This window comes from Cylas formicarius, unplaced genomic scaffold (assembly GCF_029955315.1).
Source record: "Cylas formicarius isolate icCylForm1 unplaced genomic scaffold, icCylForm1.1 PGA_scaffold_7__23_contigs__length_41026272, whole genome shotgun sequence".
Classification (NCBI taxonomy): Eukaryota; Metazoa; Arthropoda; class Insecta; order Coleoptera; family Brentidae; genus Cylas; species Cylas formicarius.
The window spans coordinates 23,947,825-23,967,457 of record NW_026844352.1 but is presented as its reverse complement, the minus strand read 5'-3'; the positions used below and the strand labels follow the sequence as shown (position 1 = coordinate 23,967,457).

The following is a 19,633-nucleotide window of genomic DNA, read 5'->3' as shown; positions in this document are numbered from 1 at the left end:
GAAACCACGGCTGAATGTATCGTTCAACCGGAGAAATGGTACGAATCTGCCTCGAGGTGTATGCGCGAATGTAATGGGTGGGTGTAAAATTGGGTATTATTTATCGGATGTTTTCACGTCTCGTAACAAATAATGCCGGGTTCCGTTACGAAATTCGAAATTGTAGTCTTGGACTATACGAGTTTTCTTCAAGACGTACCGCCATCTGCTGTATCAGCTGCTCGTTTAAAATAAAAACGCCACAGATTTGAATTATGGGTGCCATTGCTCCGCGTGATATTGTTTTAACTAAATGCTAATATTTTGTTTACAGCCCGTATTCGACCATTAAAAAGGCAATAAAACGGATTATAAATTATGAAAATTTTTCTTTTGAATGTTTGCTTTGATTAAACTGTTATATCTCGAGTTTTACGCTACATGGGTAGATGGACCATTAACTTTTAGAAGGAAAGAACTAGCAAGAAATACTCTTAAGCGTATGCATGTGTGTTGGTAAATCAAAGTGAAAAATAAAAACTGGTTCTGTTAACAAATTGTATTGAATCTGAAGAGTAACTCGAAGAACTATCTTAATAGGAACCTTTCTTCTTTTTTTCAATATATAAGTAATAAATAAGTAATGTATATAGTTGTCCGATAAAATTTTGTGTTGTGTTTTTTTTTTAGATACAAATTTTTTTCATTCATTATCTTAACAAAACTTTAAAAATGTTTGCCAAACATCCATGTTTGAAATTGAAAACATCCAGTCGACCTAGCGATCATCTGTGTTAAAATAAGACATGCTAGTTACCAAATAAACCGAGTTAGTAATACCAATAGGAAAGAAAAAACTAATCATTGTGGAACTTAATATTACGTTGGATATCATCAAAGGCGTAAATTCGATCAAGTAAATGTGTGTCTACTTTTATAAAGATGCACGAATGATAACGAACATTAGAAAAAGCATGTTAAATAGTCAATCAGTTACTAATGGCTCTCACCGAAATTACATCCCAGGCTATGGAAGAAGGAAAATCCTAACAGAGGCCTTATATTATCTTGTATGGTACCTCAATATGGAAGACACTAAGGCGTGGCAAACGCACATACACCGGTAGTGTTGGAAAGGACTGAACTTCTATCCATAAAGCTCAAAATTCAAGAATGATTTGCTCTACACTTGCATCGGAGGCATGACATAACCAACAACTATGAAGCCAAATTTAAAATTTATACCAAATATCTCAGAAAACGGGCAAACAGGAATCACGGTGAAGCTCTTTAACAGCAACAAGCTTTAATAGGATGATGGTTGTCTGGTGTCTACCTGCATACATTCCAAAATAGCACATATAGTGCCTATTTATACTGCGAGCAGGACACACAAGACGGGTTTATTTTCGACAGAATGCAGCTTAAGATTGTAGAAATAATTTTTGAGAATGAAATATCATGAAGAATCGTCATGTATGTGATTGAAAGCATTCTGAAGGCCAAAACACAAGATGAGAGAGGATTCTCAAACGAATTTATAGATGCCTGAAGCAATGCCTTAGCTGATCTGCGATCCTACACAGGGATCCACCCTACCAGGTTCGGATGTCTGCTAATAAATTCCTATAAGTTTGGAAATGGAATGGAATGGACATCTTCTAGACATTCTGAAATTTTGGAACTAGCATATACTTACTACCAACTAACCGATGTAGCGCGAAAAGAAGACAGCAACGTCTATCCATTCATATCCTGTATGAGCATATTATTTAATTTTCTTGGTGAACAAGCAAAATAGACCAGGGCACTATTTATTTTGAACATTTTGTCCATTGCATTTTACTATACCTGTCAAGACTGTTGGTCAATTTATAAATAATTACTTTAATAGAGAATGCTGCTATTTTTTGATTTTCATTAAAACACATTAGAGACTTTCGTTTATAGATTGCTTCAAATGGAGCCTTCACAGATATATAAGAAGTTTTCTAAAATTTAAGAATTTTATATTTAATTAAGATTTTTTATATGACAGTTGTGAAGGTTTATATTCAAAAATTTACTAATGGTCCTGGATTAACCCTGCATTGCATAAAAATCGGGGTTATAAAGAATACGTCCGTAAATTCTCAATTTGCTAGTCTCAAGAAGATTTCGGCAAGCTATACAGGAAACAATGAATCTATTATTTTCAATTCTAACACGCACTAAACCAGCGCATCCACCGAATACCTCCAACAACATTTGAGTTTTATTGTTTTATTAAAAAGGAGGAATTTTCCAGAAATTAGCTACTTTGTAGGAAATTAGTTATAAATATAAATATAAATTGTGTTATAAAATCGGAGGGTATTGGTACCGACAAAATATTATGTTATATTATTTTATATTATATTATATCATAGTAACATATTTAGCAAATTTTTTAACTGAAACTCACGTTATTCCTGAGTGTTGGAAGAGTTCATATGTTTTTACTTTTTATAAAACTTATATTCCTCCTGCGTCGGTTTTTATTGAGTCGAACTAGCTAACTTCTCGCCAATCATCCTGTTGCCTTATTCAGAGCTTGAGTGGAACTGACTCGCATTTTACTCTGTACCTGCTTTTATATTGTTTAAGGGGGCGGAGCTAAATGAGGACGTAAACACCGTCTCGGATGACTCCAAATTGGCGACAATCGCGCTTAAGAATGTAAGGTTGCTGATGACTGATTCCCATATTGGTAACCTGAGTCGCAGTTAGATTATTAGGTTGCTTATAGATTTCTATAGACTCTCGGATTTTTCCTTGGTAGAAGAATTAATTACTTGCAAGAATTTTTGTTTTATCGAATAAAATTTTATGTCCGGTTTTTGCATACAATTAATGCAGTACTCTTGCGTTTCAACAATAGGCGGAATCCGTAAGTAAAAAGTAAGTAAACTTCTAGGAATTAAATGGCTGAATATAATGCACCGACTCTTTTTAATAAAATGTTTGATAAAAAGTGTCCAGATTCTGTACAAGAATATAAAATTCCGCTTTGACCTGCCGTCCTGCCTGCTTCTTATTTCGCACTTTGAACTTCTTCCTGTTTCTTTGCTTCAGATTAATTATTATATTAATTAAATTAAATATTGTATGGTTACTGGAGTGGCTTTTTTGGTTAGCGCTAACCCGTTTGGTCGTTATCTGAAGACAGTTAGGAGGCTCTGCCTCAACTTTGCCTTTTATAGTGCCTTTCAATAAATTCTTTTATTATTATTATTATTACCATTGATATTATTTAATTCTATTCATTTTGAACATTTTATCCATTTCATTTTACTATAATTGTTGAGTTTGTTGCTTAGTTAAAATTTGCTTCAGTCGCTTCCCTCCTAACTTGTAATAAAATCCAGAAATAAGGAAACATTAATCGTCGAAATAAGTTTTATATCTTCCAGTCGCAATTTAAAATAAAAATGAGAGTTAAAATTTAAAAGTCTCAAATTCACGAGATTCAATTTTTTGGAACTTTATTGAAGTCGATTTTTATTTATTTTGATACTTATGCAAACCTATATCAACTGCATCGTGGTGACTTGTTATTTAATCATTATAGAAACGTAGCTGTAAGCGGCCTTCAGCACCTGAAACACAAGCGTCGTGATTGAAAAATTTGATTTCCTCCAATTAATTTTTTGCTTACCGTTATAGCCGACTGAAGCGTCATTTCGGCAAATGGACCCCTAGTCAGCTGCGAAGGTTTGTTAGTCCTCATCATCATTATAAACAGTATGCGTTTAGCTTCTTCACTTTGCTCGACCCAGGAACATTCGTATAGAGCATCAGCCATCGCCATGGTCTACAAAAATTCTGCGATATTCAACCTGATTTTATTTGAATTTGATTTGAATATTTATACCTGAATCTTGATTTCATTCGAGCTCCATCCCAGCGAAAGGATGTATACAACAAAGGAACCCGAATAACCCAATCTACCTATCCGCATTGTAGAAGTCTTGTCCTGAAATAGTTTCCAATACAACTTCTCATTAATGTATTGCACTTCGCCGACCACCACTGTTAATCTTTTTTTGTCTTAATGTTCATAAATGACCAACCAATTTCAAAATTTTAATTTGAGGTAATTGTTATGCGAGCTATTAATAACTTCTGACATTCCGAAGTAATACATTTATTTAAAAATTCTGTTTTAGAAGCAGTTCGCAATATGTTTTTTATTGTCTAAAGGGGATGAAGAGCGCGGGTTTATTTGAAAAAATAATAAATGGCGTTTGTTTCCTGAAGATTTGTGATTACTCAAAACAATTAGTAAGTTCACTATCAATTTTTGTTACATTAAAGGAAGCATGTAATCCAGTAAAATATATTTCTTACCTCTACGAACTGTAGGGCCACTAGCGCTATTGTCAATGAAGTGGTTATATACTCTATTAGGATGATATATTTAAGGGAGTTGTTTAAGTCTTCGACAAACCTGGAATTATTCAAATTCGAATCAATAAAAAATAAACTCAATCAGTGCTTATTATGTGCCTATTATTGTTACACCTTCTTCCAAACTCATTCTTTTTATATCTCTTAACAATTCATAACTATTACAACAATAAAAAGAAAAAAAATCCATATTTTATATATTAAATCGCATATTTATGTTGGAAAATGTTGTGGTTGTAATTGGTTGTTGGAATTAACACGAATTAAATTAAATAACAGGCACACGAACATTATTATTGATATATATTACTTGGCGTTTTTCTAAAAATACCTGGTGTCCCAGTAGGGGCAACAGATATTTTTGTTAAGTACATCGGTCGAGAGAAAATATTAAAAATTATTTTCGAGTTCGAGTCTGGAATGTCCACCGGAGTCGTAATTGCTATCTTGAATTTGAAAACTCGGTTTCTACATAAATTTAATGCTGTTTGCTCTATCTCTGCGATGTAATTTTATGTCAAATCAAAGCCCAACAACCCAGCGAATCAATGTTCTAACCTAAATTATGAATAAATTAGCATAATGCTAAAAAATGGTAAATTTTATGAAAATTTTCAACTTTTCTGGTTGTTATTAATGTCTGATTCTCCCGAATTCATCCAACGACACGGTAAATTATTATTTAAGTTTCTATATGATATCCAAAATCAAAGAAAATATTATTATCTTTATTATTTTTCCTTCAAAGGGCATCAAATTACCCTATAGCTCAGGTTTCAATGTTTTGACATGCTTATAAGTTTTTAAATATTTATTGATTATTAAGTTTAGTCAATTAATTAAAACTAATCAGTTGAAGGATAACCAATGTTAATAAGTATCGAAATAATTAGTCATTTCCTTAGTTCCTAAAACATCGATCTCTTCTAGGCACTGGATTCCGAAGCGTCAAATAAAACATTTATAATGCAACACTAAATATTTCAAGACTGCTATGTATTTTCATAACTAACTTGGTTTCGAAGGCACTTTAAAAGAAGTAACAAAACGAAAATAATAACATTTTATTTTGACTTTAAATATAATTGGTGATTTTAACATAATTAGACATTGATAACAACTCGATTTTCTTTTTCCAAAATATAACTTTTTTCTTCATATTTTAGGTTATCATAAAGATATTGAGATGCTGATTTCACTGGTGTTGTTTTAAACCTATTTGACTAAACTAACCAAAAACTAATGACTCAAAAATGTCATATCGTTGCAACTACTATCGCGCACCATTGCAACGTAATTTTTTTCATTTGTTTTTTCTATTTCCTACTCCAAATCATCCAATTATATACTGATCAGACGTGCGCAAAGTATTACTTTGAAAAGTCAGCTTCATTAACCACTCCCTCGACCAACAGCCATTTGTGCTGCAAAAATGTATTTGAGAACTTGTGGTTGAACGTGTCCAACGAAATTTCTGATTTTACTAAAACAACATAGTGTATACGACATATACGAGGTATGTTCACAAAGTAAGTCGACTTTTAAGTTTTATCAAAAAGTATTTATTTATTAATTAAAATTAATGATGTAAACTAATTACCCCTCCCCCTAGATATAACACACTTGTGCCAACTTTTTTTTCCAATCTTCATAGCACTTTTGGTAAGCACTTTCTGGCATAGCCTAGAGTTCTTTCAGCGAATTTTTCTTTATGTTCTCAATCATTTCAAACCTCCTTCCTTTCATGGATTTCTTGAGTTTTTGGGATTTTGGAAAAAATCGCAGGGTGAATATGGTGACTGAAGCATGATTGTGGTTTTTTATGCCAAAAACATAGACACAAGAAACGATGAGTGAACAGGTGCATTATCTTGGTGCAAAATCCACACAATCATACAATTCCGGAAGTAACACTCTTTATTGACCGTACGACCTTGTGGTAAGAATTCTTGACTAACCAAACTAACCAAAACAGTAAGAAAAATCTTTTGAACGAACTTGACTTGCTTTTTTCGGTCTTGGCGATTCTGGGATTTTCCATTGGGACGACTGGGCTTTGGTTTTGGTTTCGACGTCATAACCATATACTCATGATTCGTCACCAGTTGTAACCTTTTTGAGCATATCAGGATTATCATTAACGTGGTTTAACAGCCCTTGAGCGATGGGCCTTCGACGATCCTTTTGTTCAAAATTAAGCAGTTTCGGAGCAAATTTTGCTGCTACACGTTTCATGCCCACAACTTTGGAAAAAATTGCATGGCATGAGCAGTCACTTCTCTAATAGTGATTCGACGATTTTTCCACACCATTTGTTTCACTTCTTCAACACTTTCGTCAGTTATTGACATGCTGGGGGTCCTTAGCGACGTTCGTCATCGGAGTCGTCTCGGCCATCTTGCTCAAAGAGGATTCACCATATGCCGTTGTTAATATGTCAAATTTTATGAAAATTCTTTGTTCCATTTTTTTGACAGCAGAAAGTCGCCGAGCAAACAAAACACATCTAACGGTTCTGTCTCACAAAAAAAAGCAAACGCGCAAACTGGCTAAAACTGTGAACATATGTTAGGGACATGTGTACCAACATAACAAAAAACAATATCAAAGATGGAATATACGCAGCCCTCCTATTTACAAAAGTAACTTTACTGTTTGAACACATCACGTATATTGTATTGCAGACATATTTTTTATTTTTTTTCCATATTTCACACACCAATTCAAATCCCAGTATCCAGTTCATAAACTCCAATTTAACGTTAATGGGTTGATATGCGAAGAAGTCGTTTGAAATTTATCTTAGAGCTTACCTTATAAGTTGCTGATGTTCTTTCACGTACTCTTTCATACTAACGAGAAATGTGTTACCATGTCCCGCGATTTTACGGACCTTAATTTGCAGAGCTTTTATCACCGATGACCCAAAAATGATACAGGACAAGATGATATTAGTTGCAATACCGTACGATAGCAGTACGGCGGCGCCGATATAACAGTAAAACATGAAAAACGTTTCGTACTTTATAGGGTCAATTTTGTAAATATATAAGTCGTATATTAGCGGTTTGATCAATGTTTCGTTGTGAACTTTGTTGTATTGCTCTACCTTGATTCTGGCTACCAAATTTTCGACAATCGCAAAGCACACGTATATGAACAAGTAACAAATCGCCTGAACAAGATTGATGCTATTGCAAAATCTGACTTGTTCTGAATGACTGTTAAATATATCTTCGTCCTGGGTATCGTTGATCTTGTTTTCTTCCTCTAGTACGAAAGAAATTGTTCTTCGGACGCCAGCGCCTTGACAAAGGAATATTTTAATCATAACAACGAAGGTGCTACTAAGATATGTAATGGCGGTAATCAACCTTTCCATTTCTTGCGCCGACTTGTTTTTGTTGTTGAGGCTAACGCCGACCCAGCCACACATACTTGCTATCATGACTGTCATGTAAAGGTGAATAAAACAGGAATACAAGAAATAACATCTCGCAAGGTATGCTTTTTCCGTTAACTCATTCCGCCACGCTCCAAATATGACCAAGATACATTTAGAAACCTTTAAAATTTCTAATTTTTTTCTATATGCGTGCGCCATTAAGGTAGTTTCGATTTCTGTCTTCTAAATACACCCTTACAATGAAGACTTTTGCCAGTCACGCTCTCTTATATCCACACATAGGCAATATTAATAATAAATATCATATAAGTCAGGATCGGACGTGAAAGATTTGTTGGTGTTGTGAGAATAGTTTAATTTTTTATTGCAATACCAAATTTTTGAATGTAATATCTGGTAGATTTTCATAATAAAATCATATGCGTGATTATTTTAAAACGTCCTTTCTGTATCTCGTAAAGTATGTATTAAAAAAATAACGTTATTACTAACGGAAATATTGAATGTTGCTTTAAACCGATACACCCTGTATAAGCATCTCTCCATACTTTTTCTCTCCCTGTGAATGTACGATGCACGTACTCCCTAACACTATAATTTGTAACAATCATTCACGTCACCTAATTGCCTAACTGAAATCCATGTTTTTATACTCTCCTGATACGAGGCGCTAACGCGAACATTCAAATACCATATTTTGTTATAGAATCCGACTCTGTTGCATGAAAAATAAAACCGCAAACATCTTGCACATTTATTTTCCTTACGTGTCATTTCCCGCATTCATAAAGTCCTTTGTCATTTTTAATGTCCTTTTGATTAAAGGTTGATACCGATTGGGGGGGGATGTTTACTCCCAATACAACACAATGGAATTATTTTTATGTATCGCCCATGTATTCTCATTCGTTCGTTTGAGTTTAATCCAGTAGCACTTTCACTATTGTAACAGGAATTTGAAACAATTTATTTAATTTAACAATTATTCTGTTTTAATTAATGGTTAATATGGTTATCGATAAAACCTAAGTAAAATTTTATTTTAATTTGATTCAAGCAATCTGCAGTAATTAGGATCCTTTTTGAAAGTTTAATTTTTTTTTCTGGGTCTATTTTCGAACATTTTTGAGCATCTCGCATTGCTTTTGGTTAAATTGGGTTAGTGATATTCGTGTACTTATTTGCTGAATTTATTATAAATGAAGAATCGGGTATTATGTGACAGTGAAGTTCCGTTTAGGGAGCACCTTAATAAAAAGTTATAAAGTGTTCCGAGTTCATAGGATATTGTACTCCATTTTGGACACTTTCGCGGGGTATGTCATTTATCTTTAAAGATGTAATTACGTTTTCGCAGTAGTGTTTCCGAAATTCGTTGTTAATGCGGGATATCTCGGTTATGGCTATGGTGTTTTTGTGAAACAAAAAATGCCGTCAACAGAATTTTCTTATCCCATTGCGTTTCTAAGCTACAGAGTGATTTTGAAAATTTCGCTACTTGTGGCAACTTTTATCTCCCTTAATATTTAAGCTATCGACAAAATAAAAATAATCTATAGAAATTTCTTGGGTAGAATCCAGCTAGCTTTTTTACTTTTTGAATTATGATATAAAGTTATGCATTTTGCAACTAAAATTAGAAACAAGTGGCAAAGTGTTATATATTCGGAAAGCGCTTGCCGGATGCAATAAAGCGACGTAAAATTATACAACGTGTCCCATTTAAAAATACACAACTTTATGTCATAATTCAAAAAATAAAACAGTGTATGGAAAAAATAGTTACTCCATTGGATTCTAGGTAAAAAAATTTATATAAACTTTTTATTTTTTCAATAGCTTTAATATTAACGGAAGCTCAGAAACGCAGTGGGATCAAAAAAATTCTGTTGACGGCATCTTTTGCATGACCATGACCCGCAAACCGCAGGAGTCTAGTTTTACTCATAACCGAAATCTCTAAATGACAACGAATTTCGGACGCACTGTTTTTTTTTTATGTTGCTTTTTTAAGAAATTTCTGTATATTTTTTATTTGATAATTTATCAAAATACTAATAAACCCTTCCTATATGTGTCCAATTAAGCTTTAAATCTTATTTTTAGGAAAAAAAGTTATTCTTTAGACAAAGGTCTGTATGAAGTGCAACTTGAAACTTAACCATCGGATATATCGGCAATTTGTTGTTAAGAAAACTTTATCATAAACTAACCAGCAGACATTTCTATAAATTTATTTTGAGTTTTGTTTTTCTTTCGACTGAAATAAAGTAAAAAAAATCTCTATAATCAACGTACACATCTAGAGAAAAATATGTTATTTTTACTTGTGGCTGGTATATACTGCGGTGCTTTTAATAGAAACATTTCACTTTTATTGTAAACTTTTGCTAGCCAGAAGAAAACGGAGTATGTATATATATATATATATATATGTATATATATATATATATATATATATATATATATATATATATATATATATATATATATATATATATATATATATATATATATATATATATATATGGGTGGTTGGGGTTCATTTGTATGTCGGAAAAATTGGGTACTGTATTAATGTAATTATCTTCTAAACAAATACATATTAATAATAGTTTATTAATAAACATTTCGGAAATGAATTGCGTAAGCTTCCAAAAAATTTCCGTTTTGCACAGATATGCATATTTCTGCATTAGTAATAATAATAATATAATCTTTATTTAGCATTATGCTACATAAAAAATACCAAATACAAATTCTAATTATAAAATATAAAATTCTAGATAAACGGAAACCAAAAGCCAAACACACGGAAATCAGAATTTTGACAATACATGGCGTCTTAAAAGTATTTTAAATTCATTAAGAGAATCGCAGTTTTTAATAACATGCGGTAAATTGTTAAAATGATCTAGGCCTTTATGTAATATAGAGTTTTGTACTTGACTAGAATGACATTCTCTCAACATAAAATTACCAAAATTTCTTGTATTTGTAAGAATGAATATCTCTGAGATAGGTAAATGTTTCATAAACATAATTGGGAACACACTGCTGTTTAATTTTAAAAATAAATACATAGACATTAAACATTACTTTTTGTTTTACAGACAAGAAATTAAGAACACTCAACATGCTTTGAATTGGCGTATATCTGTTACACTTTAGTATATTTCTCATGGCTCTATTTTGAACAATCTGCAATTGCTCTAATTTATAATTAGACAATTTGGAACAAAATGTGGAACAAAATTCTAAATGGGGGAGCAACTAGGCTGTTATGCAATAAGATTTTGGTGTCAATTGACAAATTTTTCCCCATTCTAGATATGAAATTAATCTTTTTAGAAAATTTATTCATTATGAAATCGGAATGTGTATGAAACGTCAAATTTGAGTCAAATATAACACCCAGATATTTAGTTTCGTTTTCATGAATTAATTTTTTGTTGTTAATATAAATGTTTACATTGAAATTTAATTTACTCAATTTATGTCGTTTACCAATAATACAAAATTTTGACTTGTCCGTGTTTATAGAAAGGTTATTATTGCACAGCCATTCAAAAGCTTTCTTCAGATCGGCATTCATCTAAAATATTTACAATATCGTTTATATACAAAAGAATTAACAATGGTCCCAAAACTGTCCCCTGCGGAACACCATGTTCTACAGTTATGCTATCAAATATGCAATTTTTATATTTCGTTTTTTGTACCCTACCTGTTAAATACGAACAAAGTTATTTATACGCTATTCCCTTAATATCCATTTTGTACAATTTTCTTAACAGTCTAGTTCTACTTATTGTTTCGAAAGCACGCTTAAAATCCAAAAATACAGCCAACACAAATTTACCATCCTCCAAGGCCCTCAAGAAATCATCACAGACAGTAACGACGACAGATTCGCATAAATGTTTGGATCGAAAGCCCGACTGGTTAGGCACTAAAATATTGTTTACGTCACAATAGCTTTGCAGCTGCTGTTTCACCACAACTTCAAGAACCTTCTCATAAACTGGAACGGTATCCTTTGGTCTAAACTCTTGGCATAGCTCGGTGTTCGGAACCTTCTGTACAGGGATCACCATTGATGTCTTCCATGCCTCCGGAAAAATTCCACTCGTAAGGGAGGTGTTCACAATGTCCAACAATCGATTTCCAACAACTGCACATGCATCAATCAATACACTCTTTGAGATACCACACTCATCACCAGTCACATTTTTTAATTCTCTTATTATTATTTTTAGGTCCTGCATAGTTATGGTATTAAACTGATTTATTTTTCCAGAAGTTGGTATATTAGTGATATCATTCACAGCCTGGGCTGGCGGAATGCCAGTTAAAATATTCTGAACACTGTCTATAAAATACCTATTAAATTCATTAGCTATGTCTTACTCAAGTGAAACAATTCGCTGGCCAAACTGCAACTCATCGGGAAGTATATCTTTTTTATTTGGAAGTAGGGTTTTTAAATTTTTCCACATTTCTTTAGAGTTTGTTTTATTTCTATCAATAATATCTTTGAAATATCTGTCGTTTTCTAATTTAATGCAGCTTACAATGCAATTTCTCTCTTTTAGATATACTATCTACAAAGGTACCAACCAATACGTTTACATCTGTAATACTATTATTCCAGGATGTTTCAAGAAGCGATTGCTGCAGTAGGTCACTATTATAATTTTTCATGCATCTGTAATTTACTTAAAATAAGACGTCGTTGCTTGTATTTTCTATTTATATTGACAGTATGTTATGATCGCTAATTCTTGGCGTTAGATGTATTTTATATTCTAGATATTTATCATTGGTTATTATATAATCTATCAGAGTTTCACTTTTATCTGTAATTCGGGTGGGTGACTTAACAGTTTGGTAGTATCCATTTCTGCGTACAAGACTCTATAACATTCCACCATAAAACGTATTTTTTAGTAAATCAAAATTATAATCTCCCATGATAATGTTTGTTCCCGTGAAATCGCTCAGTTCATCCAAATAATTTGAAAAATAGTCCAAAAATTTAGAATTTTCCAGCTGTGGAGGATGATATAGAACACTACATATATATTTTGACACAAATAGCACCATCTCCACAGACAACATCCATACATAATTCTGTACACAAAATACATTCTTTAATTTGTACTTTACATCATATCTTATCAATGCCATCACTCCTCCAGTTCTTCTATTATTGGTAACGCACTGTTCCAGCTTGTATTCGTCAATACACAACTCACTGTGATGAATAGCCCCAGATACATGAGTTTCAGACAAAAACACTGTTTTTGGTTTCCAGTCATTAATGAGAACCATTATATTGTCCTTATTGCTCAGATATCCCTGACAATTAAAGTAAACTACTCCAGAACTTAAGGCGATATTAGTGTCTAATTGCTATTTCACAAATTTATTACGTTGGACTTGTTGAATGCGCTTATATGTCATGCAGTTGTTTATATCCCATGCTGTATGGTCAACATTTAATTTCAAACTATATTTGTTATTGGCTGCTACACAATTTGCACACTTAAATTCATTACTAGCGCAGTCTTTTATGTCATGTTCACCACTGCATTTTGGACATAGTTTTTTATCCTTACACTCTTTAGCCAAATAACCATATTTACAGCATTTAAAGCATCTAACAATTCCATAATTAAATTGGACGATTCCAGCAAATATTCATTTTTTCTTGTTCCATTAAAGTTTGGTACGTATCTAAGTTTACTTCAAAAATAATATTAAATCTTCCCTTAGCAACCTTCGTTCTTCTAAGGTTTTTTAAGCCGTTTTTATTACAATTATTTTGTTTTGAAATTTTTGTTACTATTTCCTCATCATTGCTATATACTTCAGACTCATTAACTTCAACAACTTTAATGCGATGATTACGTATTTTTGGTCTGTCCACTTCATATTCATGTCCCAATTTATTGTGAATTTCCGACTGTACGTTTACTATATCCTTTTCATTTCCACAACTTAGTATTAATCCACCATTTTTAGTAGAACGACCCATTTCCAAACCCACTCCAATTTCAATCGGGTTTACTTTCTTCCTCAGATCTTCCTTAAATGATGTAACATTTCTTTCTCCATCGCCCTTTTTTTAAACTACCAATAATTTGTTATCCTTCTTTGTGGTCGCAGAATATGACATTGTTGGTGTTACATCGGATATCATAGGACCCGACACATGTTTCGTAGCGCGTAGAACTGCTATCTCCTGTTTCAAGCTCTTATTCTCCGCCAACAGCAACTCCATTTTTTCATTTAACTCAGTTGTTCTACTCAATATTAGGTCAAGGGTAGAGTTAATGGTTTCAACCACATTTTGATCCAATACTGTGTGTAATTCAGCATTATTAAAAATCTAATGAATAATTAAATGATCAGATAATAAACTTTTGATTAAATTAGTCGAATTTTGAGCAATAATAAGAAACTTCATTAGAAGAGACACAATAGTTTTTATCTAATACGTTTTTGATCTCGTCATGCGTTGCTTTAGATTTTATTTTTATTATAAAATTGTTAATTTTTTTCCTTAAATCTTGTTAAATCTTGTAAGTGAACTAAGAAAGTATGTTTTTACAATAGTAATACTTCCGTAATATTTCATTGTTATTAGTTCTTCCACCTGTAGTTCAATGGTTAGATATGTTAACATCAAGATATTTAAATTCCATCATTGGTATGTTAATAGTCCTGTCAACCCCTAATTTTGGTTATTTCGTCCAATTTCATCATGAGGTTAAACAGTAAGGAACTTACTTACTGGTAATTGATTTCGTATTCTTATTTCGGCCATGTTGTTGAAAAATATATTTTTAATTGTTTTAATTATGTCTATGGGTATGTTTTCGCTATATAAGAAGTCTTCAAGTCGAACTCTATCAAATCCATTTTTAAAATCAGTAAAACACAAATCGCTTTTTATTTTAATTTGGCTCATGATAAAAATGGCATTTGTACTTGGTTATTTATTATATTTTGACATCCGCCTAGAGGGTTAATTTTGAAAGATAGAAAAAATATATATAAATACAAAAGTTTGTAGATTTTAACTCTACTATCTTATGCATATGTCAGAAAAAGCAAACGAAGGTCGCAAGTTGTCAAAATGACAGCAAAATCATTTTTAAAAAAATTGAATGCCCTATATATTATTAGTTTTAATCGTGGATCCTTTTTTCCCAATTTCAAAAACATATAGGTTATTGACATTTCATTTAGCCGCTTATGGGATATTTCAGTTTAATAATAATTATCATTCGATTTCTGGACAATAGTTTAAAAATGGTCAAGTCTGCCTTGAGAGCAACCATATTATCTATGTTTGCAATTGTCTTTACAATGTTTACTTTTGACAACTAATCAAAACTAAAGCGCTGGAGCCTAAGTTAAATAACTTAAGATGTTTCAAACGGGTTATACCACATACCCTTAATTTCCCATTAATATACGAGGTGATAAAATCAGGGTTTTCTCTGTTTACATCTTGTCATTTGTAAACTTTCAGGCCTATTCCTCACAAAAAATGTTACAAGGATTCAGGTCGGGGCTGTTGGCAGGCCACTTGATAGTTCCTTGCCTACCTATCCAAAGTCTATATTTATTATTTAGATAATTGGTAAAATTATGCCAAATTAAATTTAAATAATTCCTAACTGGCACATTCTCTAACAACTGTTCTATTTCTGTTGCAAGGAAATTTAAATATCGTTGACTATTCAAGGATCCTTCGTATATAATTGGTTCAACCATCATATTGGTCAACATATCACAACATACATTAACTGAAGGGCGACCTTGGATTTTCAGTGCCTGCTTTTTGTGTGGATTATTAGTGAACTAAAAATGATATTCTTCTTATTAAATTCACCTGCTGTTGTGAATGAAGCCTTATCCGTAATTATTTTGTTTAGAAAAATCATTTTCCTGGGATCTTCTATGCATTTCAGTACAAAATTCTGCCTTTATGTTCATCAGTTAAATTTTGCAATTTTGCAGAAATATCTCAAAAAGGGGTAAATAAAATGTCAATGTCAATAAACTATATGTTGTTGAAATCGGGAAGAAAATATCTACCATTTAAGCTAATTATATATAAGGCATTCCATTAAAAAAATGTTACTGTCATTTTGACACCTTGGGATCTTCGTTTGTTTTTCCGATATTTGCTTAAGATAATAGAGCAAAGATCTTCCAACTTTTTTATTTACAATTTTTTTTCCCTTTCAAAATTAACCCTGTAGGTGGGTGTCAAAATATAATGAATAACCCAATACATGACCTTCCATATCTAAGTCCCTGTTGTTCGTCGGCTAAGTTTATGTCCATATATACGTTTATGGGTTATGATTTTTGTTATTAATTTTTTGTTGTTTTACTATTTTTATTACAAGCTTCTATCAGTGGTGTATCTCCGTATTTCAGAAGCTCATTACATATGCCCAGTGCCTTCGGATTTTTAGTTTTTGCAATTCTCGATTCTACATCTGATAATTCAATCTGTATTCCTTCGTTTATTGAAATTTCTGTTACAATACGATACTCTGTCTTCTAGTATGGTAAAAAATTGGTATCAAGAACCGTTTTCACCGTATAGAGACTAGTTTCAAAACAAGTTACGAGTGGGAGCCGAAAAACAAAAGGACTATCGGAAAACATGGCATTCTTCAAAAGTCGTGGATACACTGCATGAAGCTCTGTCAAATAGGTGAAGAGAAAACAGAACTAGTTTTGATTTTGTACGTGTTAGTTAATTTGCTGCTCTTCCTATTTGCAAAAGAAAATGAATAGAAAAGTTATCATGTTTCTCGGTACAATTCTAAGGCAACCTCTAATTTAAATGTGCTCACTACTGCCGGATTTCATTATATCGCCATAGACTTTACATTTTCTTTCGTGTTAACGTATCACCAATATTTCGAAGATATTTTACTACGAATTTAAGAAACCCTATTGCCGACACAATTGTTACCAGCGACATGGGTGTGTTTTTATCCAATATAGAGCAATCTGTATACCACGAAAACATTACATACATTTTGACAGAAGTGCCCAAGCGCAAGGTCCAAGTCTCGCAATGGTACTTTTAGAGAAACGGAATCATGGATAAATAATTTGCCCTGTCCCTAAACCCATGCGACATGTTTCCATTGAAGGTTTAGCATCCCATCCCGATTTATCTTACCACAAGCTTTAAATTAAATATTTGACATGAAAGGTAATGGTGGACCGATATCCAAGAGAGTAAAAAACATACCTAAAATTGACAACATTGTACGTTTAATAGAATGCCATTTGAGATTCCAGTGTAACTGTAAAAGCTGAAGCGATGCAGCATAATCTACTTCTGAGGAGAGTGGGCTAGTAAATGAAAGGGAAGGGAAAAAATTAGATAAAAGCGACTTATCGTTGCTTGATTATTTTCACAACTCCAATTCGCGCTTTTAGAACAAAGACAATAGTTCATTGCGTAAGGCTTTCTGGTCAACTTAGGAACTCGTAAGCCAAGTGTCATTTTCGTTGGCTTGAGCGGCTAATGGCATTTCCTTTCCATCAAGCTTAACTAATCCTAAAAAGACAAGGTTCGCTAAAAAAGGACTGCAATTAAGACCATAAACCATAGTTATAAATAAAATTTTTGAGGTTTATATTTTGGATCAAATGTCCAAGAAATGTTCAGGTTTTTTAAAGAAATTTCTAAACATCATGTTTATGTTAGCACAAATTTCATGTTTGTCTAAAACGAAAGTTTTAATAAAATGGTGACGATGTTTTGTTGCAATTTAGGGCTTTTTAATAAATCGCAACTTAGACGCTGTTGATTTGAAACCTCAAAAAATTGTCGTTAAAAACAACAGGTATCCGAGAAGTGAAGCTCTCTGGACATAAAACAATGATTCGGGATTCAAAACGTTTATTGCGTAAACGTTTTGTTCCATGTGATCCAAACCCAAAATTGCATGTAAAAAGTCTGAATATTGAACATGAATTTCAGGATTTTCTAAAGTACCTGTAAAACTTTAAATGGAACCGAAACAAATTTTCCCGAATTGTTGCTGGGGTACGTACATTTTTTCCGCAAGTTCTGGAAACATATTCAACTTCCCAAAAAATTTGTAAAATCGAATCTAAAATATTGACAAAAAATGAAATTGTACATCCAAAAATGGCATTCATTGCGTCAAGTGGATCGTTTGAACCTTGTACACAACCATGCAGTAAAATTTAACCAAATATGTCAAATTAAATCAAATCAAAGTACTGTTGATAAGCAATGAAAATTAAGATCAGCTCATTTCAAATAAGAAAGATGTGACCAATTATAAATTGACAGTTGCGTAGGCTGGCGAGGGTTGAGCGACCATTGATTTTATTCAAATTTCTTGAGTCATCATGATTTTACAAATGATAATATTTACAAATCTTTTGTATTCCTTCTGGGTCGGTTATTGATGACTCGAACTTGTTGGCGTTTCGTCTGTTGACTGCTTCAGAGTTCATTTGAAATTGGACACCTGAAGACGGCAACAGGATGATTGGCGAAACGTCAACAAGTTCGATTCATCAACAATCCAGGAATCCAGAATCCAGGAATCCAGAAGATTTGTAAATAGTTTTAGAGTAGCCTGTGGAAGTTTCTTACAAAAATTTACAAATAATATACTTTGAAAAAACTTTGAGAGGTCTGCTAACACAATATAAAATGGTGGCCCATGTTGTCACAGCGAACCTTATACCGGGTGACACAAGAAAGTGTGTGAGTATTTAACTTTTAAACGGATTGAGATATAGATTTCAAAGTTGGAAGGCTTAATATGGATTGAATGTCCAATTTTCTGACAATATGCAGCCATTGGTTGCACTTCTGGTTTGAGTGGAAAAGACAGTAACTTTCGAATTTTAAATTGCATACCCATATTTTTTTGCATTTTTGGATTCAAGAGATTATTCGACGTAGGATAGGATGGTTTTCTGACTTTCTTTTTCTTTCTTTATATATATATATATATACTATATATAGTATATATATATATATATATATATATATATATATATATATATATATATATATATATATATATATATATATATATATATATATATATATACATATATATATATATATATATATATATATATATAATATATATATATATATATATATATATATATATATATATATATATATATATATATATATATATATATATATATAATATATATATATATATATATATATATATATATATATATATATATATATATATATATATATATATATATATATATATATATATATATATATATATATATATATATATATATATATATATATATTCTCACGTATTGATTCACGGATGGAAAAATGTGATGACACTATATTCCGGGATATCATCCGTTCGCTCGTTGAACTCCGACTGGAATCCTGCATCCGACTGGAATCCTGCAAATCTTGCATCCGACTGGAATCCTGCAGACGTTTCGCCAAAATCTCACTTGGCATCTTCAATGCTCGCGCTCCGAGTGTTCGAAGTGTTTTCGGAGCGCGAGCATTGAAGATGCCAAGTGAGATTTTGGCGAAACGTCTGCAGGATTCCAGTCGGATGCAAGATTTGCAGGATTCCAGTCGGATGCAGGATTCCAGTCGGAGTTCAACGAGCGAACGGATGATATCCCGGAATATAGTGTCATCATATATATATATATATATATATATATATATATATATATATATATATATATATATATATATATATATATATATATAAATATCTATATTTAATT

The 19,633-nt window shown here is 32.2% G+C and overlaps 2 protein-coding genes across 4 annotated transcripts in view; one reads left to right on the top strand and one right to left on the bottom strand.

The window, feature by feature from the left end:
• The window catches only part of LOC132704265 (odorant receptor 49b-like), a 51,771-nt gene that overhangs the window by 22,969 nt on the left and 9,169 nt on the right, over nucleotides 1-19,633 (top strand). For 2 of the 3 annotated variants that reach the window (XM_060674130.1, XM_060674133.1), the window contains exon 1: nucleotides 8,738-9,129. The exons of the other annotated variant lie outside the window; for it this stretch is intronic. The gene's annotated coding sequence lies outside the window, so the exon portion shown is untranslated. Of the gene's footprint in view, nucleotides 1-8,737; nucleotides 9,130-19,633 lie in introns of those variants that run through there. 3 annotated transcript variants of the gene reach the window in all.
• LOC132704893 (odorant receptor 49b-like) lies at nucleotides 2,110-8,035 on the bottom strand. Its single transcript, XM_060675205.1, has 5 exons — nucleotides 7,221-8,035; nucleotides 4,348-4,447; nucleotides 3,872-3,973; nucleotides 3,656-3,811; nucleotides 2,110-3,596 (listed from the first exon to the last, which is right to left on the bottom strand). Exons 1-5 carry the CDS (start codon nucleotides 8,009-8,011, stop codon nucleotides 3,552-3,554), a joined length of 1,194 nt encoding a protein of 397 aa, XP_060531188.1. The 5' UTR covers nucleotides 8,012-8,035; the 3' UTR covers nucleotides 2,110-3,551.